Genomic DNA, 21441 nt, shown 5'->3' on the forward strand with positions numbered 1-21441 from the left:
GGCTGGTGATAGCAGCCTCTAGAGACTTACAGAAGAGAGGAGTTGGTTGGCTTGTGTACTTTATGTGTCTGTGATTTTCTGTATCATTTTTACTCTATCAGTATAGAGGCAGCGAATCTCATTTACTGGCTAATAGTTCTTCACTGACACATATTATGTTAGCGTTTGCACCTGGAGCTATTTTGAATGACTTCTAACATCAGACTGTGTTGAGTCACATTTTACCACACATGCTACTGTAAGAACCAGGGCAAACGGTATGAAGTGGAACATACCTTGGTATGCTCCAGACAGTTTCCTGGTTCCAGATCCAAACAAGGGAATTGTTTCACTGAGGGTCTAAAGTGAGAAGATTCACACACATACTTGATGTTGTGAAGTTATTCAGTAGACATGTCTCTTTAACAACAATCACACACATTAGAGATACATGTGCTGTAAGAAATACCATCTTGGTGGCATTCTGCAACCGAAAGTTGAAGGTTTTTATTTTAAAAACTGAATATAACTGATTCTTTTTCTTGGCTAATTATGACGGCAGTCTGGAACTCCTCACTAATGTTTGTCTCTTCCCTTCTCACCTCCCTGATCCAGCTGCTATTTTTAACACATTACACCACAGCCAACCTTCCTTCGTATTGCTACTATTCAGATCACAGACACTGCTGTGTCTGACAATGAAATTCTTTGTTTACCTCGTGATCTAATGTCCTCTTTCTTTCCACAAGGGCTATCAGGCAGTCGCCCAACTTAAATAAGGTTAAGTTATTCAGCAACATGAAGTGTGTTAATACTGTACTTCTTATTCTAGGCAGAGACCAAATAAAGATTTTTCTGATGCAGAAAGATGTAAGGTCAATAGATCACATCGGAGAGTCACTTTTATTTTACACATTTCATTCCACAAGCAGACGATTTCAGTCAGTCAGAGCTGCTCTGGGAAAGTTAGAATTTGCCCTAAAGCTTGGACTCTAAAGTCTAATGAGGACCATTTCCTGACAAGCCTTTTCCTTTTGTTGACAAAAGCAGCCACCATGAAACTTGGACTTCCAGATAGACAGTCCAACTAAAGAAGTCTGTTAGACACTCCCTGGTAGAAAGCTGGGCACTGGCTTTTACAATTAGTCCAAAATAGCTTCTTTCTTTTAGTGGTTCAAAACTTCATCCTGTATTTATGTTTTTGTTTAAGTGTTGCTGAACAAATTCTAAAACTTTTGCTTTCAAAACTTAACAAAAATATAAGTTACAACCCTTCTTCATTGAGTTGTTTTAGTGTGCTGAAATGTCAAATAGATATTAGTTATTAAAATAATTAAGTGGAGCAAACTTTGTGGAGAATGGCTGCACAGTAAAAAGGGGTAAACACATGTACATGCATATGTTGTTTTGCAATTTATTGATTATTTTATTACTTCAGTATTAATGACCCCTCACCACCACTGCCTTATTTTAGATAAAAAAAACAACTTTAATTTGCTCACCTTTCTGTCTTCCGTCTCTGTTTATACTCTGCCCATCTCACACACACACAACACCCGCAGCTTTCCTCTGTTTATACATGCAGCAATGTGTCCCACTGTGCCTCTTACTTTTTCCCCTCTTGCTGGTAAGCTTCATATCTTCTGTTGAGAATTTTCATCAGTAGTACATTGTACTATGAATTCTAAAGCGGTGGCTAACCAATCAAAGACCAAGAGCCACAAAAATTACTGTGGTACCACAAAGAGCCACATCACACACGTGGTCTTACGAACGCACTTCCTCTCAGACATAAAAGAAATTACATGACATGAAAATCAATACATTTCCAATTTTCAAAGTGAGATCTGTTGTATTTGTAAGTGTGTTTATTTGCACTTGGAGCCGTGTCAAAGACAAATTTCAGTTTTTACTGCAGAAGGGACAAAGTTCTATCTGTCTATCCAGATAGATAGCTATGAGCACATGAGCAATTGAGAGGAGCACATGTAGAGAAGGGAAACTGAAACTTAAGTAGTCTCGCAACCCAAGTATTGATCAATACTGACCCTAATGTTGGCATCAATATATCAATATTTTATTTTAGATTGATTGGCACACCATTACTCAAAATAATATGAATATGTATTTTTATGAATGGATCGAAGAGCCACATGCTGTTGTTCTACAGACACTCACATTTTAATTTAAAGGAATTCTTTGATTAAAAATTAAGTCACTGGTAACAATACCATTCTTAAAACATAATGGTTACATCATCCTACATCAATCATTAAAGAGAAGATATTCTTTTCTTTTTTTTTTTTTTTTTTTTTAATATATTATTTCTATTTTTTACGTCTCTCCAGAACCCCTTTAATGGCTTTAGATGCTCGACACCCCAAAACAAAACCCTCATTTATCTCACACTGGTGTTTCGGAAAACACTCATGTCAGCCTCAGTCTGAGAAATCTTTGTTGTAGGTGCTGTCCCTGCTTCACAAACCTCCTGCCCTCTGATTGGTCAGCCACCTGGAAGCCCTTTGAAGGCAGGGCTATAGGCAGACCTTGGTGTTTGAGGCCCACTCCTTCAATGTGTAATGACCCAATCAGGAGATCCCAATGCAGTGACCATATCTTTCCATGTCTCATGAAGACCTCATTATCTCAAGAAAAATGATCTGCAAATAGACTTTAGTGGCCTACTCAGGCTTCAGCTTTAAGTAGGAAGCAGTGATTATTAATACTTTTAACTCCAAAATGCTGGTCGTATGTTTCATCTAAGCTGTATCACAGCCAAAACCGCTGGCTTGAGCTTTAGCTCTGATTAATGATAAAAAAAGGAACAATACTCTGCTACCTAGATTTAAACAAGCACAGATGACAGATTATCCCTCAACACCAGCAGCATCCTGAATTGATAAACAAAGATATAGTTGTATATGGGTTGTTTCTGCTTAAAATGTTAAATCTAAAATTAATTGGATCGATGTTTAACCAGCATGGGCATCTGGATGTTAAACTGCAGGAGGAACAAAGGATGGTGCTGCTAGCTCTGCTAATGTTAGCCACACTGGGCAAAACATCCATGCATTTGTATAAATTGTAATGTTGCTTCTAGAATATTTATTTGTTTCCCTTTTTTTGTTGAGGCTCATCTCCCACCCCTCCCTGCAGATGGCTTAATTCCAGATACATGATGCATGACAGCATAAAAGAAACCAGCGTAATGTTAGCTCAAACAGCATACTGGCCAATTCTGTCCTGGTGTATTACCCAGTGTTTGCATGTTGTTGCAGATCTTGGGTTGTCTAAACATATGCAAAGACTTGAGCACGTTTAATATGCTATAGTAAAAAAAATGGCTTTCAGCCGTTGTTTCAAGCAAAAGCCTGGCAGGTTGCCCCTTTGAAGATATTCTTAGAAATCCAGATATTAAAATATCCCTGTCCACCCTCTCCTCTCAGCCTGTCTTTGTTTGTGTCTGTGTAAAGGGAAATAGGCATTGTGGTGCTGATGAGAGAAAATGTATTCAGCACTTTCAGATCATTAACCTCCTTATTGAAATGAATTAATCCAATAATAATGAGTTCAAACACAAGCATTGTTTGCATTTTAAGCAGCATAATTACCTCCTGTTAATTAATGTCAATGTTAGCTTTCAACAAAAAAACCCACTGCCACTTCTGTTGACTGTCCATTAAATGTATTGAGGAGAACAGCTTGTTATTTACAGCGAGTGAGTGAGTGAGTCAGGCCAATGCTCAATGAAGCAGCGTGGTCCATGGTCACTGCAGGCATAATTGTCACCACTTTACCTTCTAGCCCTGCTTTGAACAATGTGGAGTGGCACTCTTCTTCAGGGTTGGTTCAATGTTCTGTTTGTATATTTAACAACAGAAGCTCACAAAGAAAAAAAAAAACCGTGTTGGAGAGACCTGAGGTAATCCAGGATTATCCTTTACTATCGGTTTTGGTTGTGAAGTAATGACTTCTTTTTAAAGACTCATTGTCAGTTTTTATTAAGTCACTTTGCCTATTAATCAAACTGCACTTTTTATTTGTTTAAAAGTAGAGTATGCAGGCATTTTCTTAACTTGTTAGTAAACAAAATTCAAACTGGGCTCCTCCTTCCCCTCCTAGCATTGTGTTTCTATGTGGGAGAGCCGTGCACCTGACTTGGCATGTTTGCACAAGCTAATCACGGGTATTTGACACAAACGTGTTCAGCAGAAAGCCAACTGGTGCCACTCTTCGTCCCAAACTGATCTCCAAGTGCCTGAAAGTGAGTGAAAGTCAAGCCCAGGTTCAACCTCGTTGAGGAAAAAACTTTATGTTTGGCGTTTCACTTTGGTTGCGTTTTTCTTCCTTCATGCTAGGTCCACTGTTGCAGCTTCTCTGATTAGCTTCTCCCACTCACTATCATCAACACGCAACGTCACTTGCGCACTGGGCACGTTGTAATGGGCTGATGTAACCACGTCTACTCTCTGCCCAAAAATGTCCCAACACTATGGTGAAAGGAAGCTGTCAAAAAGACCGTATGTGTAATTAATGATTTGTCAAAAAAGACGTATGCGTACATGGAGAGTACAAACTCTTGAGCATGCTCGTTAAAGCAATTAGTTTGTGACTCTAAGATACCTTTATTTTATGTAACATATTATATACAATCTAAACGTTATGATAAACGTTACCTGTTGTGTTTCTCGGGAGCTGGTGGCACCCGGGCGGCTGTCTCCGTCCGTATTCTGCTCCATGTTTACCTCTGTGGCTTGGGCATGCGTGGTTGGAGGAGATCGATTGCTTTTCCTGCGACCTGTGACCTCAGTGATGTCATTTCAGCACTTTTCGATTCGTACTTGTAATCTAGGATTCGTATTCATAGGGAAGAATTCGTAGTCGTAGAAAGTTGAGTTGTATTCATAAGATTTCGCACTCGTATAAAAACAACTGTAACCTGAACCCAGTTTCACAGACTTACGTATATGACGGCAGATTTTTGTGTGAAATAACTTTATTGACACAATTTTTTTAAAATAAAAAATACTGATCATTAATTATGCATACGTCTTTTTTGACGAATCATTAATTATGCATACGTCCATTTTGACAGCTTCCTTACACCATACAACACAACTTAAACATCAACATACGTGCTAAGTAGGGGGTTCGAGGCAGACACAGACACTGACACATTTATGGAGGTCCAGAAGTGACGATTGAGCAGGATGAGTCCTGTTAAAGTTGACATTCTCTTTTTGAGGAAAATCCTGCAGACTCTACCTTTAAAGAGCTTGTTAACAATTTAAACAAAAGAAATCATCCGTTTGTTTTTTTCACGGTACACAACAGTAAGTCAGCATTAGCTCAAAAGCCTAATGACCCGCGTGTTGATTAGGGGTGTTGTGGTGAACATGACTCCTAAACAATATAATCTTTGACATTTAAAAGAAATAAAAGAAGATTTGTTCCTTTTTTTCATGGAACACCAGAAGGTCTGAAAACCTAAAAGAGATGCACTGGTTCATAACTGACATTACATTTTGAACTATCTGCCCAAATCTGTCTCATCTGTCACTGATATTCTAAACGTTGCTACCACTTCTTGTGAAGTGTTGCTTATTTGCATTTTTTCCTCTCATAGCCTCTCATCTTCCCCATCACAAGCTCATTCCCTCGTATCAGTGTGAGCACTGGGAGGATTTGAGTGGAGGACAGATTATTTGGTTGACCTCCCTGTCTTCTGAGAGCCATCGCTGCGCCTCATCAGCTGCAAAGAGTGCAGGATTATTAGATGTTGTCATTTTATGAATCATGCTTTGGTCACTGTGATGGATGTTTCAGTTTGGGCAGTGCAGAGAGGAGATGATCTTGTGGAGGAAGAAATAAAAATGCCTTTTCTTTGACAAGATAGTTGTTAAAAGAGATCCAGTTTGGAGAAAAAGTGGGCCATGGTTTTTGGTGCGAGGATGGTCTCTCTGATAGTCCTTTTGATGGCTGTATTTATCCAAACCCATGTCAAACTGAGCTGTTAAAACATGAAAGCAGAAACTAACAGCTCTGTTCAAGTCTCCAGTTTGGGGTTTTGACTGTTGCATGCTCATATTTTTATTGTAAAAACCTTAAAAATATGCAAAAAAAAATACTAAAAAGAAAGACTGCAGTTGAGTAGTTGGAAGCACCTCTCTAAGTGCAGGTTATGCATTTACAGCCGGTGTGCTGCACCTGTTTGATGGTCAGATGAAACCCTGATTACATATGCTATTCATTTAACAAAACAGGTCAACTGATTGGGCTGATACTGGTACTGATTAAAAAGTCGTTAATGATTGTAGAGCTAAAACAGTTAATTGAATTACTTCAGCAAATCAAAAATAAAAAAAAACGACCAAAAACCCCTTGACACTAACATACATAACGAAAACAAATGTCGAGCATGCAATATTTCTTATTATATTACTTGTTTATAATTAGAATAGTGGATAGATTACTCAGTTAATCAGCAGAAAAAAATCATAGATTACTAAATAACTAAAATCATTTACTTCTGCAGTGGCACACAAGTTAAAAGAATGAATAATAGAAATATATTTCTCAACAAATTGCCATACATAGTTCATTAATGGGTCTTTGAAACTGACTGAGTTAAAGTAACAGTGTTGATCATTTTGTCAAAATATACAATTTGACCCTGTTATTAAAAGGAATAGGCTGTTTTGATATTAATAACTGAAAATGTAGAACAGCAATAAGCCCTGTTTTCATTTCTGAGGACATCCTTTCCAACCTGAAGTATTAAATCATCAGGAAAATATTAATTGTGGTGATATACCAACTGAGAAGTAAGATCTTCTTCCGATCTGCTTCAGCATCTTTTTTTTTTTTAAGTTATTTTCGGGGCTTTTTATGCCTTTAATGAGACGAGAGGACTGAGGATAGATGGAACGGAACAAAGTGAGAGACATGCAGAAACCCGGCCCCCTGTTCAAAGGAGAACCTCATGAGGTGCAACTAGACTTCTAGACCATCTTTGTCCCAATTTCCCCAGATAGGCTCCTGCACTCGCCCAGCAACCCCGAAAGGGATAGCCGGTATAGAAATGAACAAAACCACATACACACCCCTCAGCACCCCCGGAGTTGACAATCAAAGATGGCTGCCCCCCATTCTAAACAGTTATCAAGCTCCTGTAATAATCAGTTTATAAGCACTTCTGACAAATATTTGTAACACTAAATCAGCCGTATATATACATAGTATTGTTCAACTTATATTGTCACAGTGTTATTTACATCCCTCGTGTGGTATTTGTGAACTAAACGCAGGGTGTGCTAACAACAGCTAACACAACAGCCCTGGTATGTGGGCACAGTTGGTGGACGTGTAGAGGGGTCCGTGAGTCTGCTCGATTAGTCAACGGGCACAAGATGACGTAATGGTCGTGTCACTTTGAATTGAAATTGAATTTTAAAACGGAATCTTCTTTTTGTGAGTTGAAATTGAATTCTGTGTTTTTGAATTTTAAGCTAAAAAAAATTAAATTCAAGTTTAAAAAGAGTTGAATTTTCATAGGGAAAATACAAATTCAATTTAAAAAATAATTCAATTAAAAAAATAAATTCAAATTCTAAACATTTCATTACACACCATGCTTTTTCAAGTTCAATATTTCAATTCCAATTCAGTTTCTGATAGCACAAATGTAACCTTATATATCTCAGTTGTCAGAGGACAGGACTCTGGTGAGAGCTCCGAGAGAGAGAGTTGAGAATGACATGGGAAGGAGCTGCAGCTTGAAATTGAACCTGCTCACTTTAGGGCTATAGCCTCCTTTTATTAGTCTTGTGCCACACCCACTAGGCCAAACTGGCAACCCTGTTCAACTTCTTCATATGCTCACTGCTGGTCATTAAAAAGAGTCCAGGTTGAAGGCACTACATTGGCCTCACAGCTGAGACCAAAGGGTTATGTTTGCGTCAGAGTCTACATCTCTCTCTCTGTGATGAAATCAGACAAATGTCAACGGTTCAACTGACAGATATGAAGTGATGTTCGTATTTATCCAAGTCCAAACCCAATTTATAATCTATCTGACAAACCAGAGACCTGCTGGACACAGCGTGGATTTGTCTTAGCATGCTGTGCACGTAGTTTGTTTCTGCTGGTGTCTCTCTGTGCTGCTGCAGGCACATGACTTTATATTCAAATGATTTCACCCAAAGAATTCATTACACACACACACACACACACACACACACACACACACACACACACACACACACACACACACACACACACACACACACACACACACACACACACACACACACACACATATTACTGCCTGTTACTTCTAACTGGGTGCTTTCCTCCCCTTTGGTGTAAGATGACCGTCAGTATTTTCTATCATTCTCAGCATCACATGAATTGCTTGTGAATGTATTGCATAACTAAGCTGTGGTGGTTGATTTTTATCACACCAAGGGCCCCTGTGTTAATTCTAAAGTCCACAAACACCCTGCACCTCCTCTCTTTTAATCAGAGGTTTTTAGGAATTTCAACTCCAAAGGAAGACTTAGTGATTGGCAGGCAACAAGACCCTGCAGCAGAATGCACAGAGACCTGTGCAAAAACATCAAGGTCTACCGAGCAAATTAGTTTCTTTCAGGCTTAACTGTATCCCCTTTTTTTTTCTAGACACTTTTTCTCAACTCAGACAAAAATATCCAGTTTTCAGTGTTTCAAACCACACAATTAGAAATGTGAGTACAAAGGTGGTTGAGAATAAAAAAAAACTTTAGGACAAATCAAACTGCTGATGAATTTGCAGACGAGGTTGTTTGCCTGTGGTGGAAAAAGCTTTGGTATCATTGTTGTCATTGTCATCACTGGTTCAAATTAGAGCTGAAACGATTCCTCGAATGATTCGAGGTACTCGATTACAAAAATTACTTGAGTAATTTTCTCCGCCTCGAGGAATCGTTTAATTAAAAAAAAAAAAGATCAAAGAGTGGTATTTCAAATAGAGCTGAGGCCATATTAAGAGAGTTTTCAGACCCCTTAAGCTACCTCTTATACAAAATAGCAACTATCAACAAATCTAGCTTCTTTTCTGGAGTTTGGAGACTAATAGGTCATTCTACGAAACAGGTGCCATTTGGGTCCGCAACATTTGACGAGATGTACAAGGCACAAAAAATGTGTCAAAGTGTGTTTACAAATTTTGGAGCTACCAAAGCAAGAGCTCTTATTGACATGCTGTATCAGAAAATTCTATTTCTTAAAGAGAAAAAATTTCATTTGAAAAATAACTGCTCTTTAACTAAACAAAAATGTATTTTATCCGATTACTCGATTAATCGATGGGATTTTCAGTAGAATACTCAAATAGTAAAATATTTGATAGCTGCAGCCCTAGTTCAAATGCAAACCTAGGTGAAATAAAAGTCAACTCCTGGCAGTAGGTGGAAGTCCTGGTTGTGTTGCACCATTTCTCCCTGCCCTCCTCCCATATAGCTCTCCATGGAGACTGTATAGGAGCCTGTTTGTGCTTTGTGTTACGGCCCAGTGGCTGCTTGGCTGCTCAGCCATAATTAATTCAGGCAGGCCTCTGGGGTGAACAGCCAGACCAGGTTACCAAGCCAGGGATCTGGTGTCTAGTTGCCATCCAGGCACTGGCTTTTTGGCAGCCTGAGCTGCAGAGCTCACCTTGGCCACAGCTCAGGCTGGAGCTGGCAACCCTTCACACCTGTCCCTTAAAATAGAGCAATGTAAATAATTGAAGTGAACATACTGTAAACCTCTTTGGCACGCCTGGATAGACACATTAAATGTTCTTGCTTAGCTTCAGCATATTGCATTTGTGTTTAATTGACACCATGGTTCAGAGTTGTTGATTACTAGCTGTGTTATTCACTACATTTTTGAATATACATGTGTGTATTTCTTTCTGTATTTCAATCACAACACGGAGATAAGCAGCTGCTGTAAGCTTTCATTCCAGAAGTACACTCATATTCACATTCAGCTTGGCACAGTTGGTGAAGGTGGCAGGCAGACACTTCGTGGTTTCCAGGTTGGGAGCAGAGTGCTGCCCAAGATAAAGTACATTTAAATACGCTGGCAGTTTTTATGTCCACAGACTCATTTCTGTTGCAGAATTACCCTTTGAAAAAAGGAAGCAGGTGCCATCATTTTTCTTGCTCTGGTGAAAGACCTTTTCTTTGGTACAGTCATGGTGTTAACTCTTCACCTCTGTGCTGTCTGTTGCTTTGATCTGTATTTGAATATTGGACGATTTCAAAAGAACTCTTCATGGGTAGAGCTTTGTATTACCTTCAGTTGCAGATGATTTTACTTGTCCTGCTGACTTCTGAAACCTCGGTGGATGTTGAATTTCTAATTGTTGATTCAGTCAGACTTAACTGATCTTTATTTATCTCTGAGTCATTTTAAACTAGTAAAGCACTCAGAGAGCGCAGTCCTACTTTAATGTTATACTCCCTTTCAGCAGACTGTCTGCTATAATTTGGTGTTAGTTGCAGGTTTGTACAATAATTTCTTACCTGACAGCAGAGTCCTGCACTGGGGTGGGTACCCGCAAAAACAGCTGATTTGCGGGTGGTTTTTAAAAACTTTTTTTTTCCCGGGTTCAGATCTGGGTGAAAAAAATAACATGCAGGTCGGGTCACGGGTTTTAGTTTGACACATCAAAATTAGTATAAAATAATAATAAATACAATTAAAAAAAAAACGTAAGTTGTAAGCTGGTTGTAAGGCCATGACCATATAGACTGTAAAAAAACATGGACCTCATGTGGCTGGGCTCAATGGCAGCGCCCTGACGGGGGATATTCTGGCTTCAAATCCGTAACATGGTGGAAGGCTGAGCCACGCTATCCAGTTCTTATAATACATCCATGGTTGTGACATGATCACGGCTCGTACCTGCTGAGCGTTGCTTAAGTCTAGACAGAAATTAAGTCTACTATTACACATGTAAAGGTCCTTTTAAGAGATTAAAAGTTTAAAAGCATTAAACGTAAAAAACAAGTGATTTTACAGTTGTATGTGAGAAGATCACAGACGGTTGACGATGGAGCTGAAGTCAGGCTTTTTCGGTTCGGGTGTGGGTTTGTACGTCCCCGGGTCTGGGCGGGGCGGATCTTGAAAATTGGACCTGTGCAGGACTCTGCCTGACAGTGTCGAAAATCATGATGACCCAGTACATATTACATATTCCTAAGTATCCAGAATATTGCCAGGATCTGGATTGTACTTTTACATCTGATAGAAATCATGGTGACCTTGTCTTGTATTGTTTTGCAAAGCAATCCGACCATTTATTGTGGAGTTGTATACACATATGCTGAAAACAGCCCGTCTCACAATGATAAAGAATCCTTTTAGTATGGCAGAAAGATTTTGGTAGAGAGATTAGTGAAAACACATGGCAGGATGTGATTTCAAATGTTGGCTGGGCTTCAAGGGATGCAAGAAGTAAATTCATTCACTATAAGATTGTGCACAGATATTATTTTACACCAATGAAACTGTTTAAAATGGGACTGTCTCAGGACAGAAAATGTTGGAAGTGTCATAAAGACTTGGGCACATTCCTTCATGCCATATGGGACTGTCCTATGGTACTGCCTTTCTGGGAAGTGGTGCTTAAAAACATTGAGGGATGGCTTAAACGACCCCTACCAGCATCCCCACAATTATGTCTTTAATGGATAAGGCCCTAATGCCATCAGGTCTTACTAAAGCAGAGCTTCGGCTGACAGGATATGATAGGAAGGAAGGATTGATATTGTTGTACAGGAGATGGTATTCATGTATGTTCTGAATGTATATGAGTTTGGAGGGTGCTGGGGGAAGGGGCTGCCTTGAAGTTGTAAGGTGAATGTTGATTCTACCTTTGTTTATGTTTTGAATATTATTATTATTATTATTTTTTTAAAATTTATTTTATCTATATGTGTTTCATGTCAAATGTGAAACTTGTTTAAAATATGTTAAAACCAATAAAAGTTTGAATTACAAAAAAAAAAAAGAATCCTTTTAAAAAAAATCCTGGATCCAAACGGTGATCCGGATCACCTCCAAAATGTAATCACTTCTTCCTCATCCCATTCTAAACATTTCCTGAAAATTTCCTCAAAATCTGTTTATTACTTTTTGAGTGATGTTGTTCACAGACAAACAGACAAACTCTCCCAAAAACACAACCTCCTTGGTGGAGGTAATAATGTTCAAAGACACAGATTCCAGCTGTTAATCCATCTGTTGTCATGGCCAAGCTTTTTTAATATCTTGCTGCAGAAGATCAGATCTCGAATGTCTGTGTTTTTTACCTGATCAAAGTGTCACTAATGATGAGGTGTTTTTTTTTAAATCATAATTTCCTGTGCCAAAAACAATTTGCTTGAAGAATATTCAAATCACTTTTTCCACTAAATAAGGGTCAAAGTAACAAGTTAAAAGTGAACAAAAACAAAATCAGACAAATCCTCAAAGCTGAAAATCTACTGAGAAAAATCTGATTGATGAACCCGATTCAGAGACTGTAAACTGCTATCAAAATATTCCTTCATTGCAACATTACTCAAAATAGGAACAGCCAAACACTACCTAAACTAAAACATATCTGATGAGGATAAGATTCAGCTCTATCTTGAACCTTTCTGACGGAATGCACTGACAAATCAGGATCAGAATCAGCCCTATTGTCCATGTCTGTGTGTGTGCCATGGGGGATGTTACTGCAGTGTGGCACCATGCTCATATTTGTTCCCAGTCCGCTCAGTCAGCTGACTCTGATGGATGGATGACTCGCACACAGTGTCAGACCCATAAATCATCTCTTACTGTGTCAAAGTGGCACCAGACAGCCATTAACGGCAGACCTGGCTGTGATTTGAAGCATTTTCCGCCCAAGTTGAAACACTTGATGCAGTGGGAAGCTGTGTGATTTATCAGCGACTGCCAGGAAACAAAAAAAGTGTGACAGAAATTAGAAAAATGCTTTCAAAAAACCAGCAGCAAATATAGGAGCTCTTTCAGTACAATGGCCATATTGCATAAGGGCTTTGATTGTGGAGACCTGCTTTGCTGTAAGTTAGATCTGACCAACACAAAGACACTTTCTTTGTAAATTCTTCTCGGTTCTGATCTGACAAGCCAAGATTTTGGCATATGAGTGGAAATTCTCACACACCAAACGGTTTCTTTCTGTTTTTGGGGTATCTAAGTCTTTAATATATCTTAAATAAGTGTGAAATTCATTCTAATGCTGCGATAAACTGTTCAGACAGTAGTAAGAGACAACTGCCTTCCATCCAGTTTAGACAGCAATAATATATTTAATGACAAAAAAAAAGGTCAGTACGCAACATTTCTTATTAAATTTCTTTAAAAAAATCACCACAATAACCAAAACATTACCTAATTAATTGAAGAATGTTCAATAAAATACTTAATTAAAGTATTTGAATTAAATAATCAAGAGATTACTAGATTATTAGCCACAATTGATAAATTACTCAATTAATCAGCAAAATAATTGATTGATGGATACATTAATTGCCAGAATGATTAATAAATTACTCAATTAATCACAAGAATTATTGATAGATTACCCAATTATTAGTCATGCTAATCAATATATTACTCGATTAATCTGCAAAATAATTGATTGATGGATACATTAATTGCCAGAATGATTAATAAATTACTCAATTAATCACAAGAATTATTGATAGATTACCCAATTATTAGTCATGCTAATCAATATATTACTCGATTAATCTGCAAAATAATTGATTGATAGATACATTAATTGCCAGAATAATTAAAAAATTACTCATTTAATCACAAGAATTATTGATAGATTACCGAATTATTAGTCATGCTAATCAATAAATTACTCGATTAATCAGCAGAATAATTGATAGATATATTTATTGCCAGAATAATTAACAAATTATTCAATTAATCCCAAGAATTATTGATAGATTACCGAATTATTAGTCATGCTAACCAATAGATTACTCGATTATTCAGTAGAAAAATCTGAAGATTGATTACTTAATCAATATCAAGAACAATTGACAGATTACCTGATTGATAGCCAAATCATAGATTACCCAATTCAAAATAATCAGTAGAAGAAAAAAAAATTACTGCAGTGTTATATGGGTTCACTATCCTCTTTTAGAAACTCTAATGCATTTACAGTAAAACTTGAAACCTTACAGTTAGAATTCACCGTGTGGACTTGACATTAAAAAATAAGCTTTCTCGTTACTAATTAGTATACCAGCCATAAAGTTGTTGTATCTAATTTGGTAATTCCATACAAAAATAGGATCAAATATCTATTAAGGATTGTTTTGGTCTTTAAATAACTTTGTTGTTGCCACAATTTACTGAGGACAGCAAACATCCCATTTGTAAAAGAGACTTGAGATAGTCTTGTTTCATCTACAGAATAAACCCTGAACTAAAAAGAAACATGTACATATCATGAAATAAAAAGTTGAAAGTGACTTTGCTTGTGATGTGTTTAATAGCTCAACATGGCTCAGTACATTTTGAAGTTTTCATAGATTGTATGATGAATTAGTTGTAAGCGTTATCATTTTATTGTACAGGTAAGTAAAGAATATTTTACACACTAAAAAACACCCCCACATGTAGGAGATGGATAAATTCATTTAAAGACATACAATGTCATTGTCCTGAGCTCATAAGTGACATAAAAACATAATGGGGGCGTGAGAGACAAGGTTAGAAGGACAATAGGTGAGGTGTTTGTCAGACTGATCTTCTCATTATCTCCTGTCTTTAAGGATGTTTAAGCAGTATCATTACCCGAGCTATGCCTCCTTTCCCTATCTCATACACAGCACACACACATACACGTATAAACAGCAGCTTTACTCATTGTAATAAGACAGTTCCCATTCTCCATACCATACCTTGTTGTTCTCACATCCAGGCTTTTTACGGTGACCACAACTATCAGGCACATTTTTTTTCTTGACCCGTCACACTACCTTGAATCTGGACACAACATCCTGCCTCACAATATAAATTTGACACCAGTATTGTTATTTTCCTTATCTTTCACCATTAGGCAGGGTTGTATAATAAAAATGTCATCACAACTATTAAGAAGAGACAAATTATGACATTTATGGTTCATTCAATTTATTTTCAAGCACAAAGAACATTACTCCTTTGCAATTTGACAAGCCCTTTACCCTGCCGGCTGGAGCTGGAGATCACCTCTGAGGCTTTTACATGCAGGGCCTTGGACTTAAATGTGTTTTTTATTTAATTTTTATTATTTAATACTATTAAACCAGTTACTTAGCTCAGATAAAAAGAACTACCTTGTGTCCTGCTTGTAAAAGATGTGACAGCATACTGAAAACATGGCAAAGACATGGCTGAGCTCTTTCTTTGTGTTCTTTTTTCTGTGTGGTGACTGAAAGTTAAATTCATCCCAGGTCTGTGTCTTCCAGGCTGTGTCAGTTGTTGTTAGTATTTCGGGGCCTCCTACAGGAACAAAAGACCTCTAACGCGCTTCTCACTGCTTCTGTCTGCCTCGGTATCTCGGTTAGCTTCACTGACATGACTTCTTGTTTTTTCTTTCCTCGTCCCCGGGTTCATCCCGGTGGATAAAAGGCAAGCTGTAAACAGTTTGAGTCTGCCGCCAGACACCGAGATCAACTGACAGAGACCCTTGTTTCCCCCCCTGACCTTTAATCCACCCGACTAGCAGCAGCTCTGCTGCGTGATTAATCATCCCTTTAAGATCCTCACAAAATAATGTCTGTTCATATGCATGCAAAGAGCAGTTTTGTTTTCTCTCATTTATTTATCGACTAACTGAAATCAAACACTTCCTCATTTCCTTCTACCTCCAGCTGGTTGGTGGCCAGTTCGACCTTGAGATGAACTTCATCATCCAGGAGCCCGAGAGCATCGTGTGCATGGTGGAGTTGTTGGACAAGTGCGAGCCCACGTGTCAGGCGGAGGTCTGGAGTATCTTCACTGCAATCCTCAAGAAGAGCGTTCGCAACCTGCAGGCGTGCACTGAGGTGGGGCTCATCCAGCAAGTGCTCCAGCGGATATCCACCACAGACAGCATGATCGCAGGTACAAGACAGAGCACCATACCGAAAAACATGCCGTGTTTCATATTTTGAAACTTTTTATGAGTATTTATTGTTTTTTATTGTAATTTTTTCATGTTTTAAAAAAATTGAAAGAAATGTAGAAAAGAGGCTGTGGTGACAGAGGTTCTCTCGGGAAGACAAGAGCAGCTTTACACCTTAAAGTGATACTCTGGGATGGAACAAGTTGGGTTCTATCACAAGGTTTAGGGCAGAAATTACCCCTACAGCAGTGATTTTGTGCAGCAGAAGCGTAGGGCGCTCGCACCAAAACACCCCCTCCCTGCTCGTCTGCTGGTTTCCTCTGCACTCAGACGGGGCCATATTTTACTTGACCAAATGACCACAATTAACAGACTCCCACCGAAAAAATTTGATATCGGTCTGCATTCACGCTTTATTCAGAGAATTTTCAGCGCGTTACTTTCACACAAAGACACGGCTAAATGAGGCTCTAGTTCTCATCATGTCTCTTCATCCTGGCAGACTACCTGCGTTTGTTTATATCTGGCACGCCGCGCGCGGACTGATACACTAAGCGGCAAGCGCCTCGTAGCCAGCTGTGGCTCTGCAGTGGAGGTAGCGCTGTTTGACGACACGATGAGAACTAGAGCCTTATTTGTTAGCTGTGTTTTTGTGTGAAAGTAATGCGCTGAAAATTCCCTAAATAAAGCGTGAATGCAGACCAATATCTGATTTTTTCGGTGGGAGTCCGTTTATTGTGTTTTTGGTCAAGTAAAATATGGTCCCGTCTGAGTGCAGAGGAAACCGGCAGAGGAGAAGGGAGGGGGTGTTTGGTGCGAGCGCCCTGGGCTTCTGCTGCACAAAATCACTGCTGTAGGGGTAATTTCTGCCCTAAACCTTGTGATAGGACCCAACTTGTTTCATCCCGGAGTATCACTTAAAGCTTTGTAACACTACTGACAGATATCCAGCATTAGTATACTGTAAGCAAGCCATCAGTAACATTTGACATCAGTGGCAAAAAACATCTTTGAACTAGCAGCATTGTGGTCCAATGTATGGACTGGTATGAGTGGTACTATGTGCTCTTTAAAGATGTGATGATACCTGACCATGAAGACTTTTCAATATCTTGTTAGATTTTTAGAGACATTGAGTAAAAATCTGACATAGGAGAAGCGTGCTCTTTTTTTCTCAGATCTTGTCAGAAGTTGAACTATGCTACACAAACTCATTTATCGCTTTCACCCTCAGAGAAGATGATTTGCTGACTCTCTGACCACTGTTGAGAGAAAGTTGAACTCAAACTCCTGGAATCATTGAACTGAAGAACGTGATTCTTTACTTTACTCCACTCTTGTTCATTTTAACCTGCTTTGTTGTGTACACTGTGATGCACTGCACTGCACTGAAAGAGGTCTCAATCATCATGAACACGCTTCCCAAAGTCTGGGTCTAGTTTGTCCATCTGCAAATGAGTATGTATTAATCCTGCAGTGTTCAGCTCACTGAACTTTTGACTGTTAGGACAACATTGGCCTACAGGGTTTGTGCGGTCAAGCAAGGGTGATACAGCCCAGTGGTAACTAGGCAGCTGAGAGCAGTGGATGTAGTTATTTTCACTCGCCACTCTTCAGATCCTTGTCTAATAACTTTTCAGGAAGTAGCTGTATATAAGTACTGTACCGTTTTTCCTTTAATTGACATTTTCAGATTAAATTGTCTCTTCCTCTCACTGTTATTTCTTCAAAAGAGTGATTATGTCAGAAAGAACCTCACAGCTAAGCTTTAATACTACTAATGTGGCATAAGAGCGGCTGCATGCAGCTGCCACTTATCCTTAAACTTGGAGGATTAAACCAGGGGCTAGAGTAGGTGTAGAGCACTCACAGACCTGTCATATCATAGCTCATCATGAGTCAGTAATTCCTAATGAAAGGAGCGGCACTCCCAAAGTGTACTCTCTATTTAAAGGCTACTGTTTTCAAACTCCGGCCTTAATAACTGCTGTTTATTAAATGAAGCCCAGCTGCTTAGCTAAGCTGATGTGAAGTCAGTGAAACATTTAATCAAACTGAAAATGAGGATAGAAACAGCTATTAGCTTGGATGTATTTCTCAAAGAACACAAAGCAAACTGGTGATCCATGTGGTTTCCATGTTAAACATCTCTCTAACCATGCTGTGTGTGCATGTACTCTCGTGTCTTACAGACCTCCTAGTGGACATGTTGGGCGTACTGGCCAGCTACAGCATCACAGTGAAAGAGCTGAAGCTCTTCTTCAGCAAGCTGCAAGGAGAAAAAGGCCAGTGGGTGAGTGAGAGTCATGCCAAGGTGATCCGTCTTGGTTGTCAGGGACCAGCATGAGGAATTTGCTGTAACACTTCAACTGCTGCCAACACACAGGCCGGCACTCTGGTCGCATAGACAACATAAATCAGACTTCTGCCACTGCTTGGATCCTGAGCACAAGTACATTATTGATAATTGTTTCATGGGAGATCGTGAGGGTTCTAAATTTAAGTTACATTTTCCAACTTTTATTGACTGAAAGACATTCCTTCAACTTGATGACCTGAGCTGTTTGCAGCTATAAGGGAAGAGGATAAACATCAAACTTATGATACATGCCAAGAAAAAGGGCTGCTGCATCCAGGGATGCTGGGGAAAAGACAGATGAGGCAAGACAAAGAAGGAAACTAAGCCACTGATCACTGACACTAATCAAGTTGTCAAGGAAATAGGGCAGGTTGCTTTCATGCCTCTAAGTTTCATCTCACTCACTCTTTTTTTCTTACTGCAAATGCTCCTTGCTTTATCTTGTTCTTTTGAAATACCTGAGGAGACAAGGTGGATGTGGTTCACACAGTTGAGTTAGTCCTGAATGTAATGAACTCTGCAGCGCACTTTGTTTATACAAAATGCACATCAGTGATTTCAGGAAGTAAAGAAGACTGAAGAATGTGCTGCTGCTGAATTAATCTCTATCCTTATCTGAGAGTCTGAGGTAAATTTAGAACAAGTAAAACCAAATCTTAAGTCTAAGTTTGTATCTTAGATATCTGTAATCTTTTTTTCTTCTTCATGTATATGCATTCGAAGGAAGATAAGTTGTCTGACGTGTTCCTGCTTTGTGTCTGTCTTCAGCCTCGCCATGCAGTGAAGCTTCTGTCAGTTCTGAAGTACATGGCTCACAGAAGTGGCCCGGACTCTTTCTTCAGCTTTCCAGGGAAAAATGCAGCTGTGAGTATACAATATTGTCCTGCACTGCACCACGGGATGAAAAAAGAAACAGCTGCGCAAACATTAACACACATTTTGCAGGCAATGAAACAGAGTTGAGGATAGGATTACTCAATTGGACTGAATATTTGTAATTCACTATCGGTGTAATTCATGCAATCTGTGTACAGTTCAAAACAAGTTCTCTTTCACAGCAATGTTGCTATAATTATAGAACTCAAGGACTTCTTGCAAGCACATACTACATGAGGTAATCTCACCACTGAAACACTGGTCAAATGTTATTATTTATAATCAGTATTGGGATAGTTATGTAGATAAATGACTTATTACAAACTGAAAGCTGGAATGCCTAGTCTTCTTTCAATATTTACCCCATGCTTCTCGTTAGTGAGGCAAGCAAACTGAAATATTAAAGTCAATGTATGTCAAAGTGCTCTAGAAAAGAACTAGGGGAACATGTCTGGTACTTTAGCTCTGACGATAAAAGCTGCTTGGTCCTATTGGGCAACCCTGGTGGCAAAAATAATCAAATCACCCACTGTTCACATCACTTCCAAAGATTTTACAGCGGAAAAACTGTTGAGTCTGCCTCACAGAACACAAATATCCAATCTCTGTTTGAAACGTGATTGACTATTCAAGGGTTTTAGATGTAACCAGATGGTTTCTCCTGTGTCCTGTCATAGGAAATGCTTCTTTTCTTTGCGCTGGCCTTCTACTGACCTACTCAATTTCCCTCTACTCAATAAGCTCTAGAAAATACCTGACAGAGTGTGTAGATGACGATAATCTTCTCAAGCTTCAGAGGCTATCATGCTTAAAGCGTTGTATCTTGAAATGGATCTTCGTCAAAGAGCAATTGTGAACAATGATGAACCTAATGCACATTCAGTCACTATTTGAAGCTTGTTTTGAGGAAGGCCCGCACATTGACCATGCACTTTAAAAACCCACTTCATGGTAGATTTCTGACTGTATTGTGAATCATAAAAGTGCAGGAAATGTATATTAAAAAATGGGAACTTATGGCGAGGGTGTTAGAATTAGCCATTTTCTGATTTCTTCTTGCTAACTTCTTTTTTTTTACTCCATTTAAGATGCGCTGTGTTCTAAGAATTTTTACAAGGGGTCCAAGTTTCTATTTACTTTTCTACTCATAATGTGGTGATACCTGCCACCCTTGGTCTCTGGTGGAAGCAATAAACAGTTTATGATCCAGGATGATAGATTTTTGTTGTGCCAAGGTAGATCAGTGTTTCAGTGTGAATCTTCCTGGTCTTTGAATCTTCATTATTTCTTTAGTTAATGTCAGGCTCTAAACACAGTGTGTGTATGTCTGGTTGCCAGCTCCTGTGACCCTCTATTGCCATGGTGATGGTGCTTTTATGAGTTCACTTAGAGTGTTTGGGTCTGATCTGATTGATCTGAACTCTATTACTTGCGACCAATGTGTTGGAAAATTGCACCTTCCCTTTCTTGTGTTGCCCTGTTAATGAGAAAGAGAAGCCTGGGCACACATACACATTACACACACACACAAATGTCACTTTGACAAAAAAGATCACTAGGTTTTCATCTGGCAACATGTGCTTCTTAGATTTCTTTTCCAAATCTTTTTCAAAGACTCATGATATGAGTTTCTCCACTTCGAGACAACCAACATTCTTATGTACTCCTTCAATTCCTCTACAAGTCAAGGTTCTCATCTCATGTAATGTTCTGTTTTCTTCTATTATTTTCCTTTAACAGGCTATAGCTCTGCCTCCTATAGCAAAATGGCCATACCAGAATGGGTTTACCTTCCACACGTGGCTCCGGATGGATCCCCTTAACAACATTAATGTAGACAAAGACAAGCCTTACCTGTACTGGTAGGTTCCTTTTACTATGTTTCATATTTTTATTTTTTGCCCGTGTGAAAATCTAAACATGATGTACACAGAAAGAAAAAAGGAAACACCAAATATGTCTAGTATTAGTAATACAAAGACAACCAAAATAAGTGTGTATGAATGCTAATCATGTTCTGTTTAAGTGCAGCCTTCAGCCCCGCAGAGGAGTAATATCCACCTCCCTTCATCATCCC

The 21441-nt window shown here is 38.9% G+C and overlaps 1 protein-coding gene across 5 annotated transcripts in view; it reads left to right on the forward strand.

The window, feature by feature from the left end:
- The window catches only part of lrba (LPS-responsive vesicle trafficking, beach and anchor containing), a 198139-nt gene that overhangs the window by 19060 nt on the left and 157638 nt on the right, over positions 1-21441 (forward strand). For all 5 annotated transcript variants that reach the window (XM_074686425.1, XM_074686435.1, XM_074686454.1 and 2 more), the window contains exons 2-5: positions 15897-16128; positions 18322-18422; positions 19257-19352; positions 21105-21226. In XM_074686425.1, the coding sequence (XP_074542526.1) occupies positions 15897-16128; positions 18322-18422; positions 19257-19352; positions 21105-21226 (551 nt within the window). The remainder of the gene's footprint in view (positions 1-15896; positions 16129-18321; positions 18423-19256; positions 19353-21104; positions 21227-21441) is intronic.

The sequence above is a fragment of the Halichoeres trimaculatus genome, unplaced genomic scaffold (genome assembly GCF_033239565.1).
Source record: "Halichoeres trimaculatus isolate MK-OKI-2021-1 unplaced genomic scaffold, fHalTri1.1 fHalTri1_scaffold_2, whole genome shotgun sequence".
NCBI lineage: Eukaryota > Metazoa > Chordata > Actinopteri > Labriformes > Labridae > Halichoeres > Halichoeres trimaculatus.